General features: G+C 41.5%; 1 protein-coding gene and 1 long non-coding RNA gene across 3 annotated transcripts in view; one reads left to right on the forward strand and one right to left on the reverse strand.

Annotated features, from left to right (window-relative positions):
- The window catches only part of Negr1 (neuronal growth regulator 1), a 763,865-nt gene extending 756,816 nt beyond the window's left edge, over positions 1 to 7,049 (reverse strand). The window contains exon 1 of the mRNA XM_045138599.1: positions 6,701 to 7,049. Within this exon, the coding sequence (XP_044994534.1) occupies positions 6,701 to 6,876 (176 nt within the window). The 5' untranslated portion in view covers positions 6,877 to 7,049. The remainder of the gene's footprint in view (positions 1 to 6,700) is intronic.
- A 451-nt stretch (positions 7,050 to 7,500) lies between these two features.
- LOC123455954 overlaps positions 7,501 to 27,844 on the forward strand; it is a 73,235-nt gene continuing 52,891 nt past the window's right edge. For both annotated transcript variants that reach the window (XR_006634249.1, XR_006634250.1), the window contains exon 1: positions 7,501 to 7,753. This is a non-coding gene — a long non-coding RNA (uncharacterized LOC123455954). The remainder of the gene's footprint in view (positions 7,754 to 27,844) is intronic.

Consider the following 27,844-nt stretch of genomic DNA (forward strand, 5'->3'; position numbering starts at 1 on the left):
AAAAGCAAAAACAAAAGCAGGCAATATGATGCTTCAAGGAAAATCAAAGCACTTACTTTTCTTTTTATCAACAGAGAATATGTCAACGACCATGTTTAATGTATCAACAAATCTTTTCAGGAGATGGAACAGCAGATATTGGGAAGTTCATTTTCACCTCAACTAAAACCTCTCTTCTGGAACATCCCTGAGAAGAAAATTCCATCAACGATGATTTTAAATTAATGTTGTTTTTTTTTAAGCAAAATAATGGATAAGTGTTGTAGAAGTATGTATGAATAGTGACTTCTTATTTATATTGGAGCTATACTCCAAAATAAGAGTCCTTCAAAAATATTTTGTAGGAATGAGTTGCGGGAGCCACTTACCAACACATCAATAACTAGGTCAGGGAAGGGATACTGACCACAAGCACAACAGAAGGTCATTTTTGGACAATACCTATATGCCTTCTAAGACAGGTGATATATTAATAAGTAGATAATTTGTGCTTAAATGATGACACTTTGAAACAGGATGTGGTAGAACATGACTTGTAATGGCTACTGCCGTGCTAGTGAACTTCCTGAGCACTGGGAACTTGGATCCCCTCCTCAGTTATACAGAGGGAAGGCCTATAATTCCCACCAGTTTCACTAAGCAGCACTGTGGGAATCTTCTTAGAGTTCTGATCCCACCTACAAGCGAGTTTTTTTTTTCTTTTTTTTTAAATTAAATAGAAACTTTGTATGTACCCATCATGTGTTGGTTCTAGCATTTCCCTCCTCCCTGCACCCATTCCAGAGGGCCCTCCCAACTCAGCAGGATTGCTGCTGTTCACCATGGGGTTGTGTGTTATGAGTTGTGAGGGCAGCAAGCAGTCATTGTAGAGGGATGGAATATCTCTGGATAGCCCCTCCCACCCTGTGGCTCTTACAAGCAAGTTTCAAGCTTAGTTTTCTTTTATTCAGTCAAAAAGTAAGGATGTGAGGAGATGTCAGAACAATGAAGGTGCTTTATTACAATCCTGATTTCCACAATTCAATTCCCCAGATCTCACAAAAAGTCGGATCCAAAGTGATACATGTGTATGTGGCTCCAAAGCATCGGCAGTAATGGAAGCCAGAACCATGAGAAACTGGAAGCCAGTAGGTCAACTAGCCTGTCACACAGGAAGAAGAAGAGGAGGAGGAGGAGGATGAAGAAGAAGGAGAAGACAACCCTTTTTCATGCAAAAGGCCAAAGAAAATAAACATGCCAACATTGTTCTCAGACCTCCACACATGAGCTATGGCATGCACTTGCTCTTAATCACACACAATAAATATGCATAGCTTTGTCAAATCTTGACAATATCAGTTCATCAACTTATTTTCTACTTACAGTAATTATGTAGTTCTCTTCTGAAAATTTTACTCAGTCACATCTTTTTACTATGTACACATTTGGCTTATTCTTGCCAAAATTTGAATGTGGGAAAACAAATCCCAACGTATCTATCTCTCTCCTTTGTTACGCATCTCTGTGGTGTTTTGGATGCTCCTCTGCTGTCACCTCCCCTGCTCACGGTGAGCAGCATCAGTCACAGCATAGGTGAGATCTCATTCAACCAAACGTACTCAACAGGAAGTTAGTGGTGGGATGGGGGCCAGTGAAGAAGTAGTTGTCTGGCATGCACAAAGCACTGGGTTCAAATCCCAGCACTGCAGAACACAACTCAGTGCAACTGTAACAGTGTGTGCCATTCAGGACTCTGCCAGCAACACCCAAACCACTCCAAGCATTTCAAGCAGAGACTATTTAATGCAGAACACTTACTATAATGGTTATGGAATGCCTGAGAAACCAGCCAGACTCATAAGACAACACAGCACTCAGCTATCATCAGAGAATGACTATCACCACTAGCTTTGATAAACAAGTGGATATGAGAGTTACAATGGCCAGAAGATGTTCATGAGATGAACGCTGGCTCAGAAAGTTCCATGGACATGGAAATGCAGCTGAACACTATGTACATCCACATGGAAGAGAGGATAGGTGAAATACCCAAGACTATCACTTTCCAATGTCCTTTCCCCAAACTACCTTCCCCAGCTAACCACAGCCTGAATACAGTGGGCACAGCACTAGGAACAGAAAGGCCAGCTCCATCCTGGGTCCCAACAGCACAGACATGGAGAAGGGCAGGAGGACATGCTGGCCTACAATTCACTGAGGCAAGCAACTCTGTGGTCTTTTATTCCAAGAAACTAAGTACTAGAGAATTAACTTATTCTCTTAAAAAGTTTAATTAGAAAATGAGTCCAATTAAAATAAGTAGTTCATTTACATGCTTGTATATGGAGATTTATACAACCTAAAGGAAGATTTGATTATTCTGAACTAAACCAAAAAACAATGGTGAAAAATAAATTTAGAACATGTTAAAACACTATATCTTTCTTCAATGAATATAGTATTTTCTGTAATTACTAGATGTGTTAATATATAATAGGACTAGAATAGTTATGAATAACTCCACTAGAAGCACTGCAGCATACTATTCCATATATTGAAACATATTTTTCCTGACTGACTCATTATAACAATACACTTCCTTTTCTTTTGAATGAAGGAATACATTTCAGAGATTCAAATATATTTGTTCAAAGACAGTCATTACTATATAACCACATTGGTGTGAAATTAATGTCTTTACATTTTAATTGGAAATGTTGATATAGTTGAGCTCCTTACTTGGAATATGCAATATGACAGTGTGTAGGAGTAATTCAACAGACTATGAGACTTGAAGGTGATATTCCCGAAAGAAAAAGAGATTTGATTTTTATTTACTGGTAATTGTACACAATCTCACATGAATCACATATAATAAAAAAGAGCGTGCATTTCAAACCAGTAACAGTTATGGTAGACTAAACCAGAAAATATGTTGACCTACAGAGGGAATGGATACTAGAAGCATCCACTTATGATTCTGTTGGCAAAAGTTGTATGGTTTCCAGTAAAATGTCTTTTGAAAATAGGTGTGTTGCCTTGTGAGCAAGTCTCCCTCCCAACTAAATATCATAGTAGCACAGCATACAGCTTACATTCAAATACAGTACTGGCAAATGACAGACTTGTGTTCAGTTTCGTTAATGTCAAGAACAGATCACATTTAAGGAAAGACATACTTACTTTCTTTGATTAAAGCATGACAAGCAGATAATAAGATGTATTAAATTCATACCAGAAAAGTGGTTAAAGATGTCAAAAATTCATACAGAGGAGTTGAATTTTTTAAAAAGGATTTGAAAAATAGCTGATATAGCAATGTGTTTAACAAATGTATAGGTATATGGTATAAGTAAATAGAGATGTGTGTATCCTTGTTTCTAGACTGTGGGGCGTGAGGAAAGAAGGAAATTACTGATTAACAGTAAATCTTCACAAAATCATATTTAAAAGTAATCTGGGTTTGATGTAAGTTTTTAGAGAGATGTTTGCCTCAGGTCATTGGCGCGTGAACTCTGAGTTCTGATGTGTGGTCACTGTGGTCCTCACATTCTTGTTCTTTACTCTCATCCATGACACGGTAACTGTGATCTTCGATGCACGACAAAACACAACATGAAGACTCGAGAAAACAGAAATGCTCCCACGTGTCACTTATCAAGGTCTGTCAGGGATAATATATGCTATACACTGCATACAGTAAAAATCAGGGTTGACATTAAGTATAGTTGATGGAAATAATTATGTGTACAGGAAACCAAAACATACTCTGGACATGCAGAAATTTACCAGATCCCTAGACTACATAGTGGAGTTACCCAAAGTTACACTATGGAATTTATGCAGCAAGAAATTCCAAGTAAGTCCAGGAAATTTTTCAGAGATTTAACAGATAAAAGACATTCACTAACCTTAAAAGGCAGAGTTAAAATGATAAAAATGTGAAATGATTAAATGAAATATTATTGTACATACACACAAGTATCCTCTACGTCAGGAAACAGAGGGTATTATTCACAAAATGATAGACATAAGATGATAGAGTGAATTCCCTTAGCTCCACTTATGGGCACTTTTGATTTTTGTATTTCTGTTCTTAAAAAAAGCAGCCCTGTTGGCACTAGAAATGTATCAGTTCACCTTTCAACTCCTGTCTCATTAGCTTAGCCACTAGCATCAGAGTCATTCACTGAGAATTTTAGGCCTTTAGCCCTTGAAGTTATGTGATGGCTGTCATGCCACTATTTGCTTTTTATTAACACATTTTGAAGAGTAGGTTACAACAAAATCTATTTGTCATGTCACTTGACCATTTCTTAGGCACTCAATGCATGCATATTGATGGGTAGTACCCACATATTGAAGGGTAGGTAGAATTTTTCTTTGATGAATTAAAGAATAATAAGGATGTGTTAAATTAAACAAGTAAAACATGTAACAGTGTGACAATCCTTCTAATAAAAATGTGCCCTGAGCTGGACAGTCTATTTGTCACTCTGCTCCATCTTCATTGGCCTAAGAACAGAATCAGTACCAGAGGCAATTCAATTCCAGGAAAATGTCTGATAAGATCACTTACCTTGTAGATAAATAACATCTTAAAGATTGTGTCATATAAAAAGTTCCACAATGGGAGACTTCCCAGAGAATTAGAAAGTCAATATAAACTAAAGCAATGCAAATGAAGTGTGTTTCATGTGAGGAAAACATGCATTTATTAAAATTTAAAAAGGACTTGCTTAGAAATTATCATTGTGAAGTTATATATTCTGTGTTTTTAAAGAAGTTTTATAAATCAAAACTCCACTAAAGCATTTCAAAACTTATAATGTGGTATATAATAAATGAGATAACACAGCCTCAAAAGTCAACAGGGGCCACACCAAATGCATGGCACCATAACAGATCCCCCATGTATCATGGCACCGCTGTGAGAAGCGAGGAGTGAAGGAAGCATGGGTCTCCTGAAATGTGGCTACCTTAATGAACTCTGCTAAGTAGTCCATGCTTTGTTATGAAAGAAAATGTGTATGTGCAGCATCCAAAGTTGAACCGCCGACCAGCCCTTGAGGTTTGAATGCGCTGCCTGCAGCATGAAAGTAACCTGCGATGTGCACGGTGCTTCCCTATGTGCGTGTGCCTCTGAAGGCAGCAGTGTTCATAATACTGCTGTGTGGAACTTCAGGAAGAAAACAATGCAGTGAGGAAAGGAGGGTTCTGCTGTTGTTGCATGCGTGACAAGCGCTCATCAGTTACCCACGACGAAAAGTTACTCTACGAGGTTTTCACACACAAAAAAACCTATTACTCTTATGTACTCAAATTCATAACCAATGGCATGTCATTAAAGCATGTTATTGGTGTATGCAACATTGTATGGAAACATATGCAATATTAGGCTCAAGTGTGTTTCAAAAGCCATATCCCAGACCCATATCTTTAAATTTAAAATGCACTGCATGATTCAAGTAGAAATGCTATCTTCCATTCTTCACCTGACACATGCCTTGTACGTGCATTTCCTGCAATTGGTAGTTATAAGCAAAGTACCACCCAGTGGAGAGAAAGAAGATCTTTCAGGAAGATTAGAGGTGTGTGTCAGGTGGGGGTGTCAGAGTAGGTGGGGCGAGGGGAAGTGAAGGAACAGGGCAGGGTTGGGGACATTGAGCCTGGTTCAGTTCTAGTCACTGCTGGTCATCAATTAGCTTTCCCAGGAAGGGGGTTTCTGAGGCTCCCTTTGCAGCTGGCTTGGGTAGGGGAGTCAGGCTTGGCTTTCCAGTAATGGCACTCCATCTCAGTGTTCAAGCTCAGGAAAAGAGGGGGGAAAGGAGCGGGAGCAAGCTAGCAACAGACCAGAAGCAGGGAGTGGGGAGGGTGCACACGTGTGTGGACACTGAGGAGTGTGTGACTGGAAAACACGAAAGTATCTGATGGTGAAGTGGGCTCTGGAGCATAGGGTGTCGTGTGTGTGTGTGTGTGTGTGTGTGTGTGTGTGTGTGTGTACACCCATATCCGCGTGTCTTCATAAGAATGGATTTCATGAGGTTCTGAGGATGGCACCCCAGGTGCAAAGCGGGAACAAGCATGCGGGTGTAGGAGGACTCCGAGGAGGACCCGGAATTAGGGGAATGGAGAGGGTGAGGAAAGGGGATCCAGTGAGTGCATCAGAAACCCAGCGGTGGAGATAAAAAGAAGAAAATGAAGGAAAGAAAACAGAAAGTGATAAAAGATAATTAAGGGACAAGAGTCAGAAGGAGGCGCAGAAAACAGAGAGAGGAAGCGAAGGCGGTAAAGGAACGGAAGCGAAACAGCGAGGAGTAATTTCAGCCGAAGTGTGCAAGCGACAGGGAAAATCAATGGAGCTGAGAGAAAAAAAAAAGTCGTTTACTCTGGAGTGGAATAAAACCACCCTGATAAACTTGTCAGACTCAAGTGAAGTGCCCCAAACGCAAAACAGAGACCCCCCAATAACTGGTCCTCACAGGGACACCTGTCCCCTTTTGGAAAGCTGACACTTCATTCAGGGCTTTCCAGGAAAGCGCCTTCGCCTCCCCAGTCCAGCTGGCAGGGGCCCGGGGCTCCGGAGAAGACTTGGTGCCCACATTGCCTGAGCGGTGGGCTGCGCACTCTGAGTGCCCCAGCATTTATTTCTGTCTGGTGTGGAAGCAGGGTAAAGAGGAGAGACAGACCCGCCGAGAGAAGTACCGCGCTGTTCTCCTACCTAAGCACCGCCGTGTCCCCTTTTCTGACCATCATGCTGTCCACGGCCGCCCAGGGGAAGTCCACGCTCTGTCCAGCGGGGAGGCAGGAAGGCAGCAGGCAGCAGAGGCTCAGGAGCACCGCCGCCAGCCACTGGTTCGAGCAACAAGCGCCCTGCACCAACTGCACCATGTCCATCCCTGCGAGGGCTGCTCGCTCTCCGGCTGCTCGCGCGCGCTCCCCCGCCCGGCTGCTGGCGAGGCTTCCCGGGAAGCAGGCGGCGCGCCACGGGATTTTTTCTTTTCTCTCTCTCTCCTTTTTTTCTTCTTTTCTTTTCTTTTTTTTTCCCCCTGGAGTGGGTGGGTTTCCTTTCTTCTTTCCTTCTTTGCCCCCCTCCTTCCTAGTTGTTGGGTGTTGTTTCTTTCCCTCTGCCTCTCCTCCTCCTCTTCTTCGCCTTCCCTCCCTCCCTCCCCTCCCACCCCCTGGCACCGCGCGGCACCTCCTCCCGGCGGCTCCGGGCCGCGTCCGCGTCTGCGTCCGGACGGCGTCTACGCCTCGGGCGGCTCGCGCACCATCTAGCGAGGAGGCGAGCGCGCCGGCGAGTGCGGGAGGCGGCGGCCCGGCGGAGCGGCGGCGGCGGAGGAGCGCGGGGCGCAGCGCCGGCCGGCGGCCCCCGGGCTCGCGCGCGCGTTGCCAAGCGGCCGTTTCCTTAGCAACCCCGCCCGGGAATGGAGGATGGAGCCGGGAGGAGGGGGAGCGAGAATCAAAAAGATAGATGAAAAGGAAAGAAAAATAATAATAATAAAAGGAAAGCAAGAATCAGAACGCTTGGTGGGGGGGGGCGTGTATGCCGAGGTCTAGCCAAATCTTGCAGAGAGATGCGTGAGCCGCAGCGCGCTGGAGGCTGGCGGGAGCACTAGAGGATGCTGCTGGGCTCAGGAAAGACAGCGGGGGCTGGGAGGACCGGTCTGGGGGTTCGCCTCCACTCTGCTCCGCGCTACGGTTCACTTCCAGACGCCCCGCGAGGCTAAAGTCCTCCAAGTTGGGGTCAGCGCCATCATTGACGCCCAGGACTGTGAGTTCCCTTGTCTTTTTTTTTTTTTTTAATCTTTTTATCTGGCCTGGGGAGTCGCGATGTTAACAACCTGCCAACTACTTCTCTTTTTGGCCCCTTTTTGGTGATGGGAGCAGTGGTTTGGAGTGCACAAGGAGGTGTGCAAGGCCTGGCGGCGGGGTAGATGGCGCAGGTGTTGGGTCAGCCAGCACGGAGCGGAGTACGCTGCGTGTGTGTGTGTGTGTGTGTGTGTGTGTGTGTGTGTGTGTGTGTGTGTGATGATACGATGATACTTAAGTTGTACGTACGTGTGTGTGCGTGTGTTCGTGTGCGTGTGTGCCGGAGGAAGTGCGCAGTGCCCGCGCGGGGCCGGCTGGGGCGCACGGCACGCAGGCGCGCTGGGAGGAGCGGGGCGGGTCCTGCTGGGATGCGGAGTCGGCCGAGACCGCAATCGAGTGTTTTTAATTGTGTGAAGCTAGGCTCTACTGTTATGTAAGAGGCAGTTTAACCCCTTTGAGCCTCCACGGCTGGAGGATCGTGAGTCCAAATCTAGGAAGGGCACGTCTCGGGTTTAAGGAGTTTGTTTGTTTGGTTAGTTGGTTTTCTCTCTCCGGGTCCTAGGGCTTGGGGAAGAGTCCTTTGAGCCACAGCTTGGCGCTGCCACAGCAGACCCTGCAAGCCGCCGCCCTGGCCCAGGGCAGAACGGGTGCTAGGCACGAACCAAACGTTGTCCCTTCCTTCCTTCCTGCCTTCCTGCCTTCCTGCCTTCCTGCCTGCCTGCCTGCCTGCCTGCCTTCCTGCCTTCCCTCCCTCCCTCCCTCCTTCCTTCCCTCCTTCCTTCCCTCCCTCCCTCCCTCCCTCCCTCCCTTCCTTCCTTCCTTCCTTCCTTCCTTCCTTCCTTCCTTCCTTCCTTCCTTCCTTCTTTCTCCCCTCCCTCCCTCCCGCCCGCCCGCCTTCCCTTTCCCTCTCTCTGTCTTTCTTTTAAAATTTCCTGTTTGAACACATTTTCAGCTTCAAGATCCGTTAGCTCTCTGAGAACGATTTCCAGATTCTGAGAATTAGCGGTGAGTCCTGAGCACTTGTGCCCATCTCTCCCTTCAGGAGTTTGGAATCAGAACAGAGAAGTGGAGAGGAACGAGTAATTAGTTAGCCCTGCTGGCTTATTCTTTTTCCCCACCCCTCTGCCTTCCGCTGTGCTTAATAAAGATGTGTCCCACCTCACTCCACTCCTTCTGTCTTTGGGCAGAATAACGTCAGAGCTGACTGCTTTGCAGTGATGCCCGCAGGGCCCCTTGGCAGGCGCGGAAGCAGCCTCCTCTCTGCAGGGGTCAGCGCGTCTACCCTGGACTCCGCTGTTTTCCACGCAGGCAGGGAGTCATCTCAATGGGCTCTAGCTGTAGTGGCTCCCAGAGTGTTTTATTGTTTATTTCGTAATCACCATTGGGGAGGACGGGTGGGGTCGGGAAGCTTTCCCATCACCTGTAAGCACCCAGACTGGCTGATCCCAGCGCCATCTCCACCCCTTTCTTGCGGAACTAGCCCTGCCTGGCTCAGTGAGAACAGGTTTGTAGCTGGGCTTACTGGCAAGAACAGTAAACAGGCTTGCTTCTCAAACCCAGCTAGGAAATTCAAAGTGCGATCGTCTTTAGCCATGTCGTGAAACATCAATAAAACGTTAGGCATTTGCGGATGAAGGAAAGCATTCTCTTCACCATCTGGTGTGTTAGGGAAGTAATTGTCAAATGACAGACTCGCTAATATTAATGTCAGATACCTCGATAACACTTTCTTCTTGTTAACTGCTATTTCCAGTTCTGCAACAAACCCTGGTTTAAGAGACTTGACAGCTGACTGTCTGGCCCACACCATGCAGTGTTACTTAATATTTTCTTTCTCTGGGGAGAAAGTCGATGCCAAGGAAGAGAAGAAGAAGATACAAATGCCCTGTTGTGCCTCAGTTTAGTCCCGTTTTATGAAGGGAGGGATGGAGTTCTAGCATGTTCTGATAAGCGCTACTGAAATGCATCCTTTCACAACTTCTGGTTGTCAGGACTCAGATCTTATGTAGCCACTGGGGCAGGGAGGGGGAGGAAGTGGGAGGGATTTCAGTGCCCAAGGACAGAGCTATGCGAAGATTTTAATATGTACAGCAACCTGTCAAGCTCTTGAACTGAACGCCCAGCCACTTCTACTTAAAGATGTAGTTTCTTTTCCCTGTTCCTAGTTTCTGTCTCAGCTTCTATTCACTGGTCCAAAAGCAGTTTACTATCACCAAATCTATTCCAAGGAAGCAAGGTGGAAACTTAAGAGACAAAGGGACAACTGGGGAGGTTATTTATAGGTAGGTCACTGTATAAGAGGGCAAGGATGTTGGGTGGGCAGTCTCCCATGCCCTGTATATTTCTGCTGTTCTCCGGCAAGAAAGAACAATGATTTTAACAGCTTTTTATGGTATTCTCTCCCCTTGACCTATCTAAGGGCATATATCTGAGGGGAGTTTACAGGGTTTCCAAATATTTTCTTTGGAGGTCACAGAGTTCTTCCCAGCAGAGACATAAATCTTGAAATTCTTGTCATCTCTTGAGAAAAGAAAGAAAAGGAGAAGGAGGGGAAGGAGGAGAAGGAGGCAGGGAAGGAGTGTGAAGGCTGATTAGAGTGTGAAGAGTAGATAGAGATTGAAGGGTAAAAAGAGTGAAAACTGGATAGAGCATGAAGGGTGGATAGAGTGTGAAGGGAACCACAAAACAGGACAAAAGCAAACAAAATGGAAGAAAGAAAACCTCTTCATATAAGAGGGACAAAGACATTTTGAAACATGGTGGATAGTGAAGGCTGCATAGAGTTTTAACAGTAGAGAGAGTATAAAGGGTGAATAGAGTGTGGAGGCTAGATAGAGTTTGAGACTAGATAGCATGTGATGTGTGTATATAAAGTGAAGACTGGATAGAATGTGAAAAGACTGAGTACAATGTGAATGTTAGAGTTATGAAGGCTGGGGGAGTGTGAAGAGTAGATAGAGTATGAAGGGTAAATAGTGTGAACACTGTAGAGAGTACGAAGGTTGGATAGAGTATGAAGGGTGGATAGAGTGTGAAGTGCGGTGTTGCAGTCAGGTTTGCATTGCTGACAGAAAGCACCTGACCAAGAGCAGCTTTTGGAAAAATGAAAAGGTTTATTTTGGCTTACAGACTAGAGGGAAGCTCCATGATGGCAGAGTGAAAGGATGGCATGAGCAGAGGGTGGACACCACCCCCAGGCAACATAAGATTGACCACAGGAGAGTGGGCCAAACACTGGCAAGGGGAAACACAATATAATTCCCATAAGCCTGCCACCAACAATACACTGCCTCCAAGAGGTGTTAGTTCCAAAATCTCCATCAGCTGGGAACCTAGCATTCAGAACACCTAAGTTTATGGGGGACGCCTGAATCAAACCACCACAGGAAGACAGAGTATAAATAGTGGACAGAATATTAAGGGTGGGTAGAGTGTGAAGGGTGGAAAGAGTGTGAAGGGTGGAAAGAGTGTGAAGCATGGATAGAGCATGAAGAGTGGATAGAGTGTGAAGAGTGGGTAGAGCATGAAGGGTGGGTAGAGCGTGAAGCATGGATAGAGTGAGGGGTGAACAGTGTGAAGGGTGAATGGAGTGTGAAGGGGGGCAGAGTGTGTAGGGTGGACAGAGTGTGAAGTGTGGAGAGAGTGTGAAGGGTGGATAGAGTGTGAAGTGTGAACATAGTGTGAAGGGAGCATAGAGTGTGAAGGGTGGATTGAGTGTGAAGGGTGGATAAAGTGTGAAGGGTGAACAGTGTGAAGGGTGGAGAGAGTGTGAAGGGTGCACATAGTGTGAAGGGTGGATAGAGTGTGAAGTGTGGACCGAGTGTGAAGGGTGTGTAGAGTGTGAAGGGTGGAGAGAGTGTGAAGTGTGAACATAGTGTGAAGGGAGCATAGAGTGTGAAGGGTGGAGAGAGTGTGAAGGCTGTATAGATTGTGAAGGGTGGATAGAATGTGAAGTGTGGACCGAGTGTGAAGGGTGGATAGAGTGTGAAGGGTGGAAAGAGTGTGAAGGGTAGATAGAGTATGAAGGGTGGAAAGAGTGTGAAGGGTAGATAGAGTGTGAAGAGTGGAAAGAGTATGAAGGGTTGATAGAGTGTGAAGAGTGGATAGAGTGTGAAGGGTTGATAAGATTGTGAAGGGTGGATAGAGTGTGAAGTGTGAACATAGTGTGAAGGGAGCATAGAGTGTGAAGGGTGGACAGAGTGTGAAGGGCAGTTAGAGTGTGAAGGGTGGATAGAGTGTGAAGTGTCTTATCATTGTTATTAATAAACTGATATGGAGAAGTACTTGCTTTTTATCATTTTTTCTTTTAAATCTCAACTGTTAATATTTTAAGAAATATAATCACCACTACAGAATTAGTTTGGAAGAACACAGAGGAAACCTAACTTTGATAGATTATTCTATTGAACAAAACAATTTTCACTCCTTTACTTCATGCCCTCATTTTAAACACTCAAGGGTATGAAAAGAATGTGACAAAACCTCTGTTAATAAGCTATTTTATACTTGAGTGGTGAAAATGGGATTGCTATGATGAAAAAAAAAAATAGAAAATCAGCTTTTGTTTGTTGTTCTGTTGATAGTAAAGCCAGCTTCCTCCTTCAGCTAAGTGCATTACAAACATGTCCCAGGATCTAAATGAGACAGTTAGGAACATCACATTGTGTGTCCTGAATGAGGCAGTTAGTGTACCTTCCCATATGAACCTTATGAGCTTCATGAATAACAGCTCTCTAGCGTGCTGCACAGCTGATCTTCTATTTAAATGAAGCTTGGAGCACCTTGCAAACTAAAATAGACCCTGAGGGGTGGTTTTCAGGTCACTGGCACATATGCAAAGTTTAGGAAGCTTGGGGGCTTTTGGCATGAATTGGTCTCATGGGAATATCTTGGCAGGTGTGTGATGCCACCCATCCTCTTTCTCATAACATCAATAGCAGCTCCAGAGTGCAGATGTGAGAACCAGCATTTCTCCAGCTGAATATCTTTTAGATTAAAGGTACAGCAGTGGGTCACCCCAAATTAAGAAACATTGTCATTTCTATTGCTAAATATCACATTATCTTCTCAAATAAATCAATGCAAAGCATTTTCAGGTGAAATAAAAATAACATTTGAATTCTATACCTACAATAATAGCTCAACTTGCTGGGCATGGTGGTGCAGGCCTTTAATCACAGCACTTGGGAGGCAAAGGTAGGAGGATCACCATGAGTTTGAGGTCACCCTGAGACTACGTAGTGAATTCCATGTCAGCCTGAGCTTCAGTGAGACCCTATCCCCCCTGCAAAAAAATAGATGAACTCCATAAATTTAGTCTGTACCTTTAACTTCTCTATGATTGAGCCACAATGGATGGTGCAGAGCAATGAACTTAATGATTTAACATAACAAAGTTGTGAAGTCTTTTCATGGCTTCAGGAGATTTGTTCAAACAACAATACAATTATAGTATACAGTAAGCATCTTGTCTATGTAATACATGCCTTGATGAGGTGTCACTGAGTTATAAATACTGCTGTAAAGGAGATTGGAAGTGGAGCACTTATACATAAGTCACAGCGAAAAATTCTCATTTTATAAATGAATTGTCCTTTTTATGATTTTTTAAATATCGGTCTACATAAAAAGTGAGCTTTTTTCTACTTAAAAACTCCTCACATTATTTTATTTATGATGTTGGGATAGCTACAGGATAAGGACATTGGAAAATGGAATTGAAGAATAGAAAGGTAAAATAAAGTCACTTTTCTATGGAATCTATCAAATCAAAATAATATTTTAATTCAGTTAATTACAAGGTATAAACTTTGCCTATTAACTACTAACCTTGATGCAAAGTCAGGAAATGTGCATGTATGTATGTACTGGTAGGGTACAAGAATATGTAGTTTTCCTCAAGGTTCTTTATATTCCACACAGAGACCTTGAAACTGATACCTAAGCACTTGGACATGAAACAGGAATCTTTTCTATCTATGAGCAAAAATCATTTCCAAATAACTGAACATTTTCATTTTTTCTGCTACTACAATGAAAGATTAAACTACATTTTGTTATGTTTTTTTCAGAGTCCAGCTTTCCATGAATTTAGGTAGCATATTGTGGAAAGATAGAACAAAATGAAATTACAGAGCAGAGAGATAAGCATCCTGACATTTCTTGTCCTATTCTGAAGTTGTTTTTACATAGCAAATTTACCCATTTGCAAAACACAAGGTGATAGACTCTTGTCTATGTTTAACCTAGTTAAACCTCCAATTACATCTGTACTTATGACTTTGTGACCCACCTAGCATAGGCATCACCCGTGTCTAATATAAAATGAATTTAGATTAAGACTATGTCCCTATATAAAAATTTTTGAGTATCCTTAAGAGTCTGTAAACAGTTGAAAAGTCTCTAACTTTAGGCATGGCATTTAGCTTTAGCCTGAAAATTCTTTCCTATAAATGCACATCTTTATTCACATACTTTAACATTCTCATCTAAGTACCACTCAAAAGGCATTTTTAACAAGCATTCTATGTCCCAACATTGAAAAATTTCCTCCCAGTTCCTTCAATCAATTTATCTTATCCCATTATTAACCACCTTTCTTATAAGGCTACTATGAAAAACTACACCAAATTAATTAATCCTATTATGAAAAACTATACCAAACTAATTAATCCCATTACTCACTAACAAGTGAGTAGTCTAAAGACAATTTTATGTCATTAATACCAATAAGACACTAAGCTAAGGCAAATATTGTTGCTATCTTGACGCAGGCTGGCCTAGAAGTCAGGTCAGTTGCCTCCTCCTTTTAAGTACATTACATTTTTTTTTAATACCTGACAAATTACAATTTACCACTTTAGAGAGAATTCTGTTGTTTTTAATAATCCTCTATGAATGTTGAAGTTGACCTAGAACATAAGTCAGTAATTATATTCATGATATCGGAGAACAAAGTTAACACTTTTTTTTTACATAAAACTTTAGTTCTTTATAGGCTACAGTTAAATGTGACTTTTTTTTTTTCTTTCTTCCCACTTTTTGGTGCACTGTTGTGGCTGGGTGAGGCTTTTATCACCTTAGATCAGCCTTGCTTTACTCCTGGCACTCACCAGGGGTCCGGTCTAGTACACGTGGAGGTAATGGACAAGAAGACTACCAGGAGGCCAAGGATTCTGACTAAATGAAGGGGAAAGGACTGCCAGGAGGCCTCTGAAGAAGGCAGCCCACTGGGAGGCCACTGAAGAAGGAATGGGCCTGCTAGGGGCCACTGGGAGAGGAGGTGGAGACATGGCACCTGCATTGGCAGAGGGGCCATTGTCTGTCTGCCACCTGACTCTGACCCAAGCTGCTTTGGAGCACTTGCAAAGCTGGCTTGTAGTTTTGCTGCTTAAAGGGAGTGAGGGGAAATTTCCTTCCTGAACTTTTCATTTCCTAGCCAGATAAGTTATGCAGGTCCACATGGATGCCCAGAAATCCAGAAATGACCTAGACGACTTTTTCCCAAAAGGAGCCTGCCTCCCTCTGGGAGAGCTAATTCCCTTAACTTTCAGAAGAGCTCTTATTCCTTGAGTCTGATATATATATATATATATATTGGTGGGAGGCAATGTTACCAGTGACAGAGAAAGATTAGAAATGCCAAGACCAGAGAGCAACATTCCCGAGGGCTGATTAGCACATGAAGGATTCCCCAAAGCTCCGGGTGTGAACCTATCCACAAGTTTTAGAGGCTGGCGACCTGCTCTACAGCCTTTTAAGAGGTCAATGTCTTACCAGTTATTTTGTGTCAGAGAGAAATAGAGGGTTTTTGCCAAAAGCCAATGTGTTGTCAGGATCCAGGCAGAGGACGGCTGGCCTTCATTCAGTACCAACGTGTGGCCTCGGCCAGAGACATCAGTTGCCAGTTCATAAGGTCTGGTCCCATGTGATGACGTGAACTGAAAATAAAGGAGGAGAAAGAGAAACCTGCCAGCTCTCAAAGACATGGAGCAAGGCCGCATGGGCTGATGTCTCCCAGTCCCTCTGGGCACTCACCCACCCTGTCCATCTCATCAGTGCCCCCTGGAAGAATTGGGGCTGAGGCTTCAGCAGTAGGCTTGGTGTCTCTTTTGGGTGTAACTGCCAGCACCTGTAAAAGAGGGGGCAAGGAAGGGAGGAAAGACTTCACCCAGGGGAGAGGCTCTTCTATTACATTCCTCCAGGTCCCAATATAAGGGATTTGATCAGGGTGTTCACTCCTAGGACGAAAAACAGTTTTGTTTTGTTTGTTTTTTTTTTTTCACTTTTAATGTGCTATTCAAGTGAAAAGTTCCCTCCGGTGGCCATCTTACATCAAAGGTGGGCCACTCAGAGCTATAGAATGTGATTCATTTGCCTTTCTTAACAGCTACTCCATTCTCTTTGGCGACACTTTTGACATCCCTGCAGTGTGCCAGACAGAGTCCTAGAGGGGAAGAAGGTGTCTGTCCCATGTTATAAACGTCCAGGGAAAAGCGTCTGTAGGATCACGACAAGTGTAACTCACAGACACACGAGTACAACACAAACACAGAGGGCCCAATAGAGAGTTATACACACTTCAGAGCTAAATTCAAATCCATGATGGCCAAACAAGTCTGTGTCCTTAAGGGATGGCTCAACAATACCAAACACGGTATGAATGGGAGCTGATCTCCCCAGTAGGTTGGCTCTGTCCTCTGGGACAGGGTCCCCACTCAAATGAGGGGGCAAGACGTCTCAAGCCTCCTCCAGGTCTGCCCTTATGATGCATCCACAAGGGACATAAGACCTGTTCAGAATTACAGAATTACAAATGCCGTGAATATGGCTTGCCAAGAAACTGAAAGTAAAAAGAGAAAAGAAAAGTAAAGGAGCGCTCAGTTACTCCTCCAACTGATCAGAGAAGAAACCTTCAGGGTGTTGGGTTTGTTGGGAATCTCTGGGGATCCCAGACGAGCCCCCAAGATGTTGTGCCACAGACCCCTGACCAGGAGCCAAGACCCCCAGTCACCCAGGAGTCACCCAGAGGACCACCACAGAAGCTGAGACACTCGAAAGTAAAAGCAACAGTTTTCTTTTAATGTCAAGCTTAAGCAGGGTCTCCACACAGACCAATGCAGTGGGAGTGGGAGAGAGCTCCAACCTTCTAAAAGTAGGGGTTTATAAAGGAAAAAGAGCAGGAAGGGGACAAAGGGGTTGCATCACATTGCATCTTTTAAAATGATTGGTTCCAAGAAGGTGTGCATGGGAACATTTCTAGTTGCTTGTCTCTGGTCTGCAGACTGCTTGCAGAACCTATTTTTTGCAAGAGGCTGGAAGTCCCCACAGCAAAGTATTTCTGGAATGTCCCGTTGAGCAAGCAAGCATGAGTTACAGAAGCAAAGGTCAGCATGTTAGTCTGCTAGTTCCTTATCTGAGCCGAGCCTGGGCTCCTCTTTTGTTCACAATGATTTGTCCTAAAATGGCAGTGCAATTGCTTAATTACTTATGCATTATTTCTTTCTGGTCTCTCAGTTTTTTCCACTTCTGAATAAAAATGTTCCAGAGGTCATGTTTCACTAAATTTTGAGCTGTGCCCCCATGGTGGTTTGAATAGATGGCCCAAATATATTCCGTTTTTTAGTTGTTTTTATTTTGCATCTGCATCCACCTGACTGAAGGCAGTGTCACTGGGTGGATCTTAAGTTGTGGTGATGGCTCTGAGATTTCAATCTAAAGGTATGCAAAGTGTGCCTAGCTGGAGCTCCTGAAGTGTGCTGTGTGGCTTTTGGCTTTTGGCTTGTGCTTCTCTCTATATACTTGGTCCTATGAAGGCAGGCCAGCTTCTTCTGGCATTATGGAACTTCCCCTGGATCTGTAAGCTTCAATAAATATCCCTTCCTCCACAACTGTGCCTGGTCTGGAAGTTCATCTCAGTGAACCTGAAGCTGTCTGTTACAGAATTTGGTACCAAGGAGTGAGCTGAGATGAACATGACCATGTGGATGTTGATCTTTTGGAACCTTTGTTTTGGATGAATAGGCATGGATTTGGTGTTGGCAAAGGAAGATGCCTTCTGGAGTGGTAAGCTAAGTTTTATGGACTATTCTGATGAGAGTTTGGGAATGCTAAGTGCAGACAGCATTGAACTTCGAGGCTTGGCTTATGAGCTTTCTAAGGGAAAGGAAAGACTACAGTGGATTTTGTTGTAACTGAGCTACTGGCATAAGGGCTGGCTGCATCCTGCTGCTCAGGCCTAAAGAGTTTGATCAAGGTTAAATTTGTAATGGATTGATGTGCTTGCTAAAGATATTGGACTGAGAGATTTAAGATTTTAAGCTGAAAAACCTCCAGCAAGTTAAAGTTATAGGCACTGAGACTGGTTTTAGGTTACTAAATCTGCTATTGTCAAACACATTAACAATATTAAAGAAGATGGCCAACTGCTTTACATTAAAACAATGGAAAGGATGTCTGAGGAAAGACTATCAGAGAAATGCAAATTCTTGGAAAGAGTTGACTGGAGAAGGAACCAGCTTTTCAAGGCTGATTTATTTCTTCCCTGAATTAGGAATATGGCTGTGTCCTGCACAACTGGTATTGGTTTCAGAAACATGAAAAATGTGAGGAGTGATGGTGAATTGCACACGGTTCCAGGAGCTACTTCTGAGATGTGGCATGAGGCAGGGCATGATGATCTGATAGGCTGAAGGAGCCTTTGGAAGATGGACCTGGTTTGCATGAAGGCCTGCAGATGTTTTGGATATACCAGTACTATGCAAGGGGTACCATAAAGCACACTGTTGTCTTGGGATGGAAATGTTCCCTGGCTAGTCTGCCCAGCTGGAGTGGTGGCATTGGAAAACCTGGAGACTGTCAGTCTCTGGTAATATTGAATTTGTATTGCGGAAGTTTGATGTTTCTTGATGGTGGTTAGGTTTGCCTTGTTTTAGTCTTTCCTTGCTATGCCTTATACCAGTTGAAAATGTTTACTCTGTGCCTTTATATGTTAGAAGTATTTAACTTGTTTGATTTTACAAGTCTTAATATCTTAAATTGGTCAAAACTGTGGGGACCTTTGAAACTGAACTGAGTACAATTTACAATGTGGGATGGTTATTAATGTATTGGGGGCCTGGGGCAAAATGTGGTGGTTTGAATAGATGGCCCCCAATATGTTCAGTTTATTTTTTTTTAATTTTTTTGTAGTTTGCATCTGCAGCCACCCGGCTGGAGGCAGTGTCACTGGGTGGATCTTAAATGTGGTGATGAGTTTGAGATTTCAATCTAAAGATATGTAAAGTGTGCCTAGCTGGAACTCCTAAAGTATGCTGTGGCTTTTGGCTTTAGGCTTCTTTCTCTCTCTGCTTGGTCCTGTGAAGGCAGGCCAGCTTCTTCTGCAATTTATGGAACTTCCCCTGGATCTGTAGGCTTCAATAAATATCCCTTCCTCCATAACTGTGCCTAGTCTGGAAGTTCATCTCAGTGAACCTGAAACTTCCTAGCCTTTTATCCTGGAGGAGGTTTTTTGCCAGTTCTGAATAAAAATGTTCCAGAAGTCATGTTTCACTAACATTTTAGCTGTGCCCCCCAATATTGCTAATGATGATATCATCTCTCTGGTCATGTCTACATAACTGGGTGGGTACATATTTAGTGGTTGAATGTTTAATCTTATGCTACAAGGTCACAGATCATCACAGTGCCTAAGAATAGCAGGTATAGTCTTAGGCATCCATAAATTTCTGCATTTCAGTTCTTCAGAATACAGCTGCTAGATATGTGCAACCTGTTTTATTGTTTTAAAGTCTTTAAATCATTGAAAGTGACACTTAAATTTATTTAAAGTCCTGGAAATTAAAGGCTAAATTTATCAGATCCATGGTATGTACATGATTTGTACACATGAAGAAATTATGAATAGTGTACAATATCCAGACTGATTACACAATTAAGATAATTTGGATCTACATAGAATCATAATTTATGTAGAAAACATTTTTTTAGTTTTTTTTTTTTTCCTGGTACATGTGCTTTCATGACTAGGCATGCAAATATTTGCATGTAAACACAGACACATACTGATAATGGTGATATTAAGAGACTAGTACTGGATTTTTTGGAACATTTGTATTGGCTCCATTTTCATATTTTCTTAATAAAAACAAGTTTTTTATTTATTTTTTGGTTCAAATATTTGCCAAGAATGCACAATTTCTACATAATACATGCAAGTGTTTGTTTAAAAATAAAGTTACATGTTTTATTTCTTTATACTTACAAGTTACTAACTAGACATGTTAGTTTTAATTAGCTTTATAAGATAAGATTTGTTCCTGATCAGTTATGAATGGATCAGATTTTCCATTATCCAGAAAGCCAACCTGATCTTATCGAAAACTCATAATGTTACTTAATCCTGTTTTTTTGGAGAAAGCAGACAGCAGCTGTGGCCAGACCATACCACACCTTCTTCTTCTCCTTTTAATATGTTGCTGGTTTGTTTTTTTTTTTTTTTTAACTGTACCACATTACCATTCGCAAACAAATTTTGGCATTTCTCCTTTTGTAGTTCAATATGATAAAATTGTAATTCACTGATTTTTTTGTTACTAACAAATATATCACATCTTAAAACATTGTTTAATTTTTTTTGTTGAAGCTACATCAAACTCAAAGAATAAAAATAGCAAAGCATTTTCTGTTTTTTGTCACTATTTTGGACAACAAAAGTAACTTAACTTCATCCTCATATTTGTATTTTCATTTTTTTTATAAGGAGAGAGAGAAAGAAGGGAGACATAGAAAATGCATGTACGAGGGTCTGCACCTGCAGCAAACTAACTCCAAATGCATGCACCACTTTGTGAATCTGACTTCACGTGGGTAATGCAGAATTGAACCTGGGTATTAGGCTTTGCAGACTAGCCCCTTAACTGCTGAGCCACCTCTCAAGTGCCTTATGTTTTTTCTAATTACATATATTACTTCTAAGTAATTTCATGCTCACCTACAACTTAAACTTTTAATCATATTTTTCTGGAGGCAAGCCAAACGGACTGACCTTTTATGTGAGAAAGTGAATGTGAGAGAGAGAGAGAGAGAGAGAGTTAGCTCATCAGGGTCTTCAAACACTGCAATCAAATTCCAGATGTGTGTGCCAAGTTTTGCATACATGCAACCTGCACACCTGTGTCACCTTGTGTGCCTGGCTTATGTGGGAAATGAAGAGTCAAATATGAGTCCTTAGGTTTTGGAGGCAAGTACCTTAACCACTGACCAGTCTCTCCAGCTCCCATTTTTTCTTAACTCCCAAGTTTTTTCACCTCTCAAGTTTATCTTTTCTTCACAGTCATTGTCTAAAAATCTGCATTTTACCCATTTCAGACATCAGGGTCTGGCTTCTCTCATGCACTGACATCACCTTCATGTCGTGTGTATGGATTTATCTGAGTTACAGTAGCAACATATTCCAAACTAGGGGAGGTACGCAGAAATGTTTGTTTTTCTCCTGCTCTGGAAACTGATAGTAAAAAGTACACAGATGCTTTCAAGCTGAACTTCACCTTCACTTGCTTACAGATGTTCTCCTTCTCACTGTGCCCTCTTGTGGCTTCTCATCTACACAGTGAGTTTCTGGTGTTTCTCCTACCATTGTAACTAAACAGATTACATTCATGGGCCATTTACCCGTGTTCATTTCATGGCCCTCTCCAGAAATAAAGTCAAATGGAGAATGAGCATTTCACCATAGGAATTTTGGGAGGGTAAATTTGTATCCACAATAATATTTATTCCTTGAGCTTCTGTCTTGTCTATTAGTTTACCCATTATTGTGTATGAAGTCTGCGTCAAGCTTGGGCTCCAGAAACAAGTCTTTGAAATAATTAAAATAATGAGTAATGTTAAAACATCACCATGTCACGTGGACATGCAATCACACTGTATGAATTATGAAAATGAAAGAAATATAGATTTTATTTTCACAACTTCTCTCCCTCTCTCTTGTGTGCATTTGTGTACAACAGATACGCAATACACACACATTTAGTGGATGTGCAAGAAAGAGCCAGAATTGTATAACCTCTGCTCATTGGCACAACATTGCATATCAGAAGTTCCAACATTGCTTATTAAATATTTCAGTTTTGACCCAAGGTGAGCTAGACATTAACTGTGCCATACTCTCCTGTCTTTCTGTTGGATGTTCTGTGAATAGGGCACAAGTCTGGTGGAATGCTGCATAGGGAAATTTCCATTTAGTATTTGCATCACTGTAAATATTTCAACTTTGCCTTAATGAATACCTCAGGTATATACTGAATAAACATATACCATACCTGACTACAAAATGATCAGTGACATAGTAAATTCTATGTATGACAGTAGGAAAATAGCTTTGGTAGATTACATAAAAGATGTTTTCTGAGTGGTATTAAACTCTAATATATATGTTTAAATTATCATCCTTAAATGCAGTCTCCTAAAAAATGTCAGAACATGGACAAAATAAACAAAATGTCATTTTCCATAAAATAACATGAATGGCTTCCAGTCCTCTTTTCACTAGAGAGCTCTTGTTCTCACCAGAAATGTCATGTACATATTGATTTAATCATTTTCACTTGTAACTTTCCACAGGAATTTCAGGTTTTAAAAACTCTCATGAGGGATATCATTGAATTTTGTTTTAAATATTGTGAATATTTATTTTGATTATTTGAGAGAGAGAGAATGAGGTACAAGGAGAGAAAGAGAGAGAGAGAGAATGGGCATGCCAGGGCCTTCAGCCATTGTAAATGAACTCCAAATTCATGTGCCACCTTATGCATCTGCCTTATGTAGGTCCTGGGGAATAAAACCTGGATCCTTTGGCTTCACAGACAAATGACTTAACCTCTAAGCTATCTCTCTAGCCCTCACCGATTTTTTTTTTTTAGCATTGACATTTTTATAGGCACTTCATTGACTCTATAAATAAATTTAACTAGAATGAACATTTTTGCACTTTTACCTCTTCCAATCCATGAACAATGAATATATTTGGCTCTTTTTTTTTTTTTATCAACATCTTATAGTTAGTGACACACAAATATTTCACATCATTGATTATGTTGATTCCTAAGGATTTTACTCTTTTGTTGCTCTTGTATATAGGATCATTTGCTTAAAGGTTTTTCAGGCTTTCTATAGTTGTTTTTTATTATATAGAAATATCTGTAATTGGGTTGGAGAGATGGCTTAGCAGTTAAGGTGCATGCCTGCCTGTGAAGCCTAAGGACCCAGGTTTGATTCTCCAGGTCCTACGTAAGCCAGATGCTCATAGTGGCGCATCATTTGCAGTGGCTGGAGACTCTGACACACCCATTCTCTCTCTGTCTCTCTCTCTGTCTCTCTCTCTCTCTAATAAATAAATAAAAATAATTTTTTTAAATAAAGAGAAATACCTGTGTTTGCAGATGTTAATTTTTTTCAACTTTATTCAATCCATTGTTTAATTCTTATAGTATTTTGTTGATCTCTGGGGTCTCCATTTTTTTCATCTGTAAACCCAGGTAATTTATCCTTTTTCTAATTCTGGTGCTGTACGTGATGATTTGTTTTTGCCCTCTGGCTCTGCTGAGGACGTACAGTGTTGTACTGAATTGGAGTGATGACAGTGGCATCCTCCTCTGCTCCTTGTCCGCTGTGCACAACTGGTTTGCTGTCTAAGGACAAGGCTGGTCATGTGAAACCGTTACCATAAAGAGGACTTTTATTGTGTACTGAACTCACTGAGGCTGCTCACAAAATATTTTGAATGTATGCAGATTGTTGTCTGCATCTATTGAGATGATTGTATACTTATTATCTTCCATTGTTAGGATGGTATATAGCATTTCTTTATTTGTACATGGTGAAGTGACCTTACATCCCAAGGATAAATCATTTTTGACTATATGATTGACCTGTCAAATATTCTCTTAAATTTTGTATTATAGTGTTCTGCTAAGAATTTTTATGTTGCTACTTATCAGGAATAGCATTCTATAAGTCTCTTTTCTCATAGGGTCCTTATATAGCCTTAGTAGAAAAATAATGCTGTCTTGGAAATATAAGTGTGGAAGAATTTCCAGAATTTCATTTTTTTTGGAAGAGTTTGAGGAAGTTTGGCACTGTTTCTTCATTAACTCATTATGGTACATGTGCAAAATAGAGTTTTGATCAACTATAACAAAGAACAAACTTATATTGTTGGGAGAAAAATGAAAGCATAATAAGTGAAGTAAGCTAGACCAAGAAAGGTAAATATTACATGATATCTCTTGTATGTGAAACCTAGAGCAAACTCACACACACCACATGCATACACACACACACTCACTCACAACACTATATGGGAAAAGACAAAATATGTAGGAGGAGAAGGGAGATCAGAAGAGAGCAATAGATTGTGAATATGGTCAAATACATGACATAATTAAATACAAATTCCATTATGAATCTCATCTCCTCTTATATACAATGCATTCTTTATACAATGAACATATACAAATAAATAAAATTGTGACAATTTCATTCACATATGTATTTTGATCGTGTTCACAACCCATTCTCGTTCCTGCTAAACCTTTCTTCTTTCCAGCTAATCTCCTTCCTACTTTCATCTTTACTGTCTTCATGAGTGCCTGAGGTAAATTAGGGTTGGCCTTGGGAGCCTGCTGGGGGTATATTTAGTGTAACATGAGAAACTTTCCAGTGACTACCTGACTGAAGAACAAGACTCCTTCTCCTCCACCTGCCATCAGCTGCCCAGAACTACTCAGAGGGAAAGGGAATCTCTTGAGCCCTATCTCTGATGTGTTGATAGACTCAGTCTTGTACAAGACACCTCAGCTGCTATGAGGTCTTGAATGTAATGGCCATGTTTGTAGTTTTGTTTTTCTTAATTGTGAGATTTTTAAAACATATTTCTTCACAATTTTCAAGCATGTGAATACTGTGCTTTGATGATGCTCACCTCCCATTACCCTCTGTTGTTTCTCCAGCATCATTGTTTCTACTCCACAGAACCCTTTCTCTCCAACTAGTCCTTCTGTGCTTGATGCATTCCTTTTCTTTCTCTTGTACATTTGGTCTTTCCTTCATCACCCATATCCACATTTTGATGGGCAACATTGTGCAGATCTTATGCAGGTTACAACAGCTGCTGAGGGCTCATGAATATGATGGCCACTTCATGTCCCAAACACCCCATTGCAGAGCATTTCCCCTATGCCCTGGCTCTCACATTCTTTCTGCCCCTCAAGTATACTGTTCCCTGGGCTTCAGCAGGCAAAATAGAGATGTTTCATTTAGCGCTGAGTACTCAACAGCCACTTGTTCTCAGCACTTTTACTAAATTGGCGTCTCCTCGGGAGTCATTACCATCTGCAAAAAGAAGCTTCTCTGACAACAGGTGAGAGTAAACATGTGTCAGGATCTTTTCTCCATTGTTTTTTCTTAAGATTGTGTGTCTTTAGGAGTCAGTATTTATATTTTGGGACCTGGTTTATTTTTTTCTGGGTTAGCTAACTTGTGTACATATTCCTAACAGTCTGATTTCTTCATAATTAATTTTGCTGAAATTTAGTTATAATGATATTGATGATTCATCTTTTGATATATATGTAGAGAGATATACAGATGTAGATACACACACACATATGTATCTATTTTTTTTTCCTTTTTATGTTAATATGACAAAAGATCCAGATCTAGAAAATTTATAAATAAAATGGCTTCATTTTACTCATAGTGCTGGAGTTTACAATAGCATAGCTCCTTTGGCTACATAGTAACAATAGAGAAACAAAAAGGGAAACAGCTGAGCGCACAACAGTTCATGTAGTGAAAACACACGTTAGAGAGATTTGAGAGACAGGATTACTCTATAATACCGAAGACTCATGGGAAGTAGCCAGTATCCTGTAAAAACCACATTAACTTGAGTACCTCCCACCTCTGTGAGGCTTCATTTACCTTCAATATCACTACATTGGAAACAAGTTGAGCCTTTGAGGGATGCACCCCAAGGATATATTCACAGCATATACTTAGGACATGTCCCCAAAACATACAATCAAATGATGTCCACAGAGTAAATAACTACAACACTATCCACAAAGCGTTCACCTCAGCCATAGCCAGGTCATAAGCACAGCAGACTCAAGAGATGTTCACATAGCATGTCATGTCTCCATGTGTGCGCATGTGAGTACTTTTCTGCCTCCCTGTTTTCTTTACAAAATTTTAGGTCACATTATTTGTGACAGTTACAAATCTTTGTTATGTTCATAGATTTTGTATGCTTTTTATATTAACCCTTTATATTAATATGATACATGAAATTAATGAATGACTATTGATATGTTGCTATTAATTATGTCCATATTTCATTATCATTTTCAATAGTTACAATTTCTCCTTGGGCTCCTCTGGGCTGTGACAGGTCCTCATATTTCCCTTGCTTTCGCTGGCCTATTTGGGAAGTACTGATCACTTGATAATTTGACCAGTGCTACTCTAATGAGTTTTCTCTCATGTGGATTTTATGGTTAGACGTGGGCCGTGGGTCACGGGACAAGGACGTAAGGAGTAAAGTGCCATTTTCGTCACACCGTGTCAAAGGTTTGCACTGTCAAAATGATTTTCCATGGTTGCTGATGACCTTTATCACTGGCCAAATGTACTGTGTGCCACAGTTCTCTTCTGGGAAGTCTTTCCATCTCTCCCTCTTTGTTCATCCACTGGTGAAGTGAAAGGAATTTTATTCAGTGTCTGCCGAGAATCTACAAAGATATTTGAATATCTTCTGTATGTGTGGATATTTGATTCATTTCTCATAACTATTTGCATTCAGTTGTTTCCTTATTAATATTAAAACCAATAGGTGCCTTATGCTTTGGACTATATTCTAATATCTTGTTGTATTGCTCAAACTAGTTGAACTTTAGCCACTGGCCTCTCTTTCATTTAGTATTTTTTGTGATACCTTCATCATTCAAAGATTTTAAGTTTGAATTTTGTAAGACTCCCCTTATATTTTGACAGTCAAAATTCTTTCAGGTTCTCAGGCTCATCTTGCATTCTTTGTATTTAATTTATACAACCTTTTATTTCTGTATAGAAACTTGTTGTGAATTGAAGAATGATATATTAAATATTTTGTACTGATGGGCTGGAGAGATGGCTTAGCAGTTAAGCGCTTGCCTGTGAAGCCTAAGGACCCCAGTTCGAGGCTCGGTTCCCCAGGTCCCACGTTAGCCAGATGCACAAGGGGGTGCACGCGTCTGGAGTTCGTTTGCAGAGGCTGGAAGCCCTGGCGCGCCCATTCTCTCTCTCTCCCTCTATCTGTCTTTCTCTCTGTGTCTGTCGCTCTCAAATAAATAAATAAATAAATAAAAATTTAAAAAAAAATTTGTACTGAGTATTTGTTCTACCAAAATTTCATCATTTCTACATCCTGTAATCTAAACAAGCGAATAAATGTGTGTGTATGCTGACCTATTCATGTACACACATGTATACACTCTTCTGTATGTAAACATCCATGTTTATATTTAGCTAAATGGGAGCTCATCCTCACATTTCTGACTCTTACTCATTATGATATGGTTTTTAGTTCAGCTTCCTCTGTTAAATTGTGAGTTTTCATCCTAAATAGGAACTTAAATACCAAAAGCAACTATACAGAATTACTTCAAGGCCATACATGCACACATGCTTGCACGCACAGACATGCACACGCACACACACATAAACACTCACACAAAACAGTGTGGGGATGTTTTAATCCATACCTTCATCGAAATCTAGCTAATTCAGCATAATATGGGACATAGGTTACGTTCTCATAACTTCATCTTACAGCTGTATTTCTCCTCTGCCTGCCTTAAATGAAGTTTCAATATATTAGAAACAGTAAGTCCTTTCATCACCGTTTGTTTTCATTCCTGCAATCCTTCAACTTCCTAAGTGAGATTGTAAACGGGATGCAGTGAGGCTCCTGTTTTGTGCTGCACGGGGCCGTGTTGGGACTAGCAGGTAGTGT

Source organism: Jaculus jaculus, chromosome 19 (assembly GCF_020740685.1).
Source record: "Jaculus jaculus isolate mJacJac1 chromosome 19, mJacJac1.mat.Y.cur, whole genome shotgun sequence".
Taxonomy (NCBI): Eukaryota; Metazoa; Chordata; class Mammalia; order Rodentia; family Dipodidae; genus Jaculus; species Jaculus jaculus.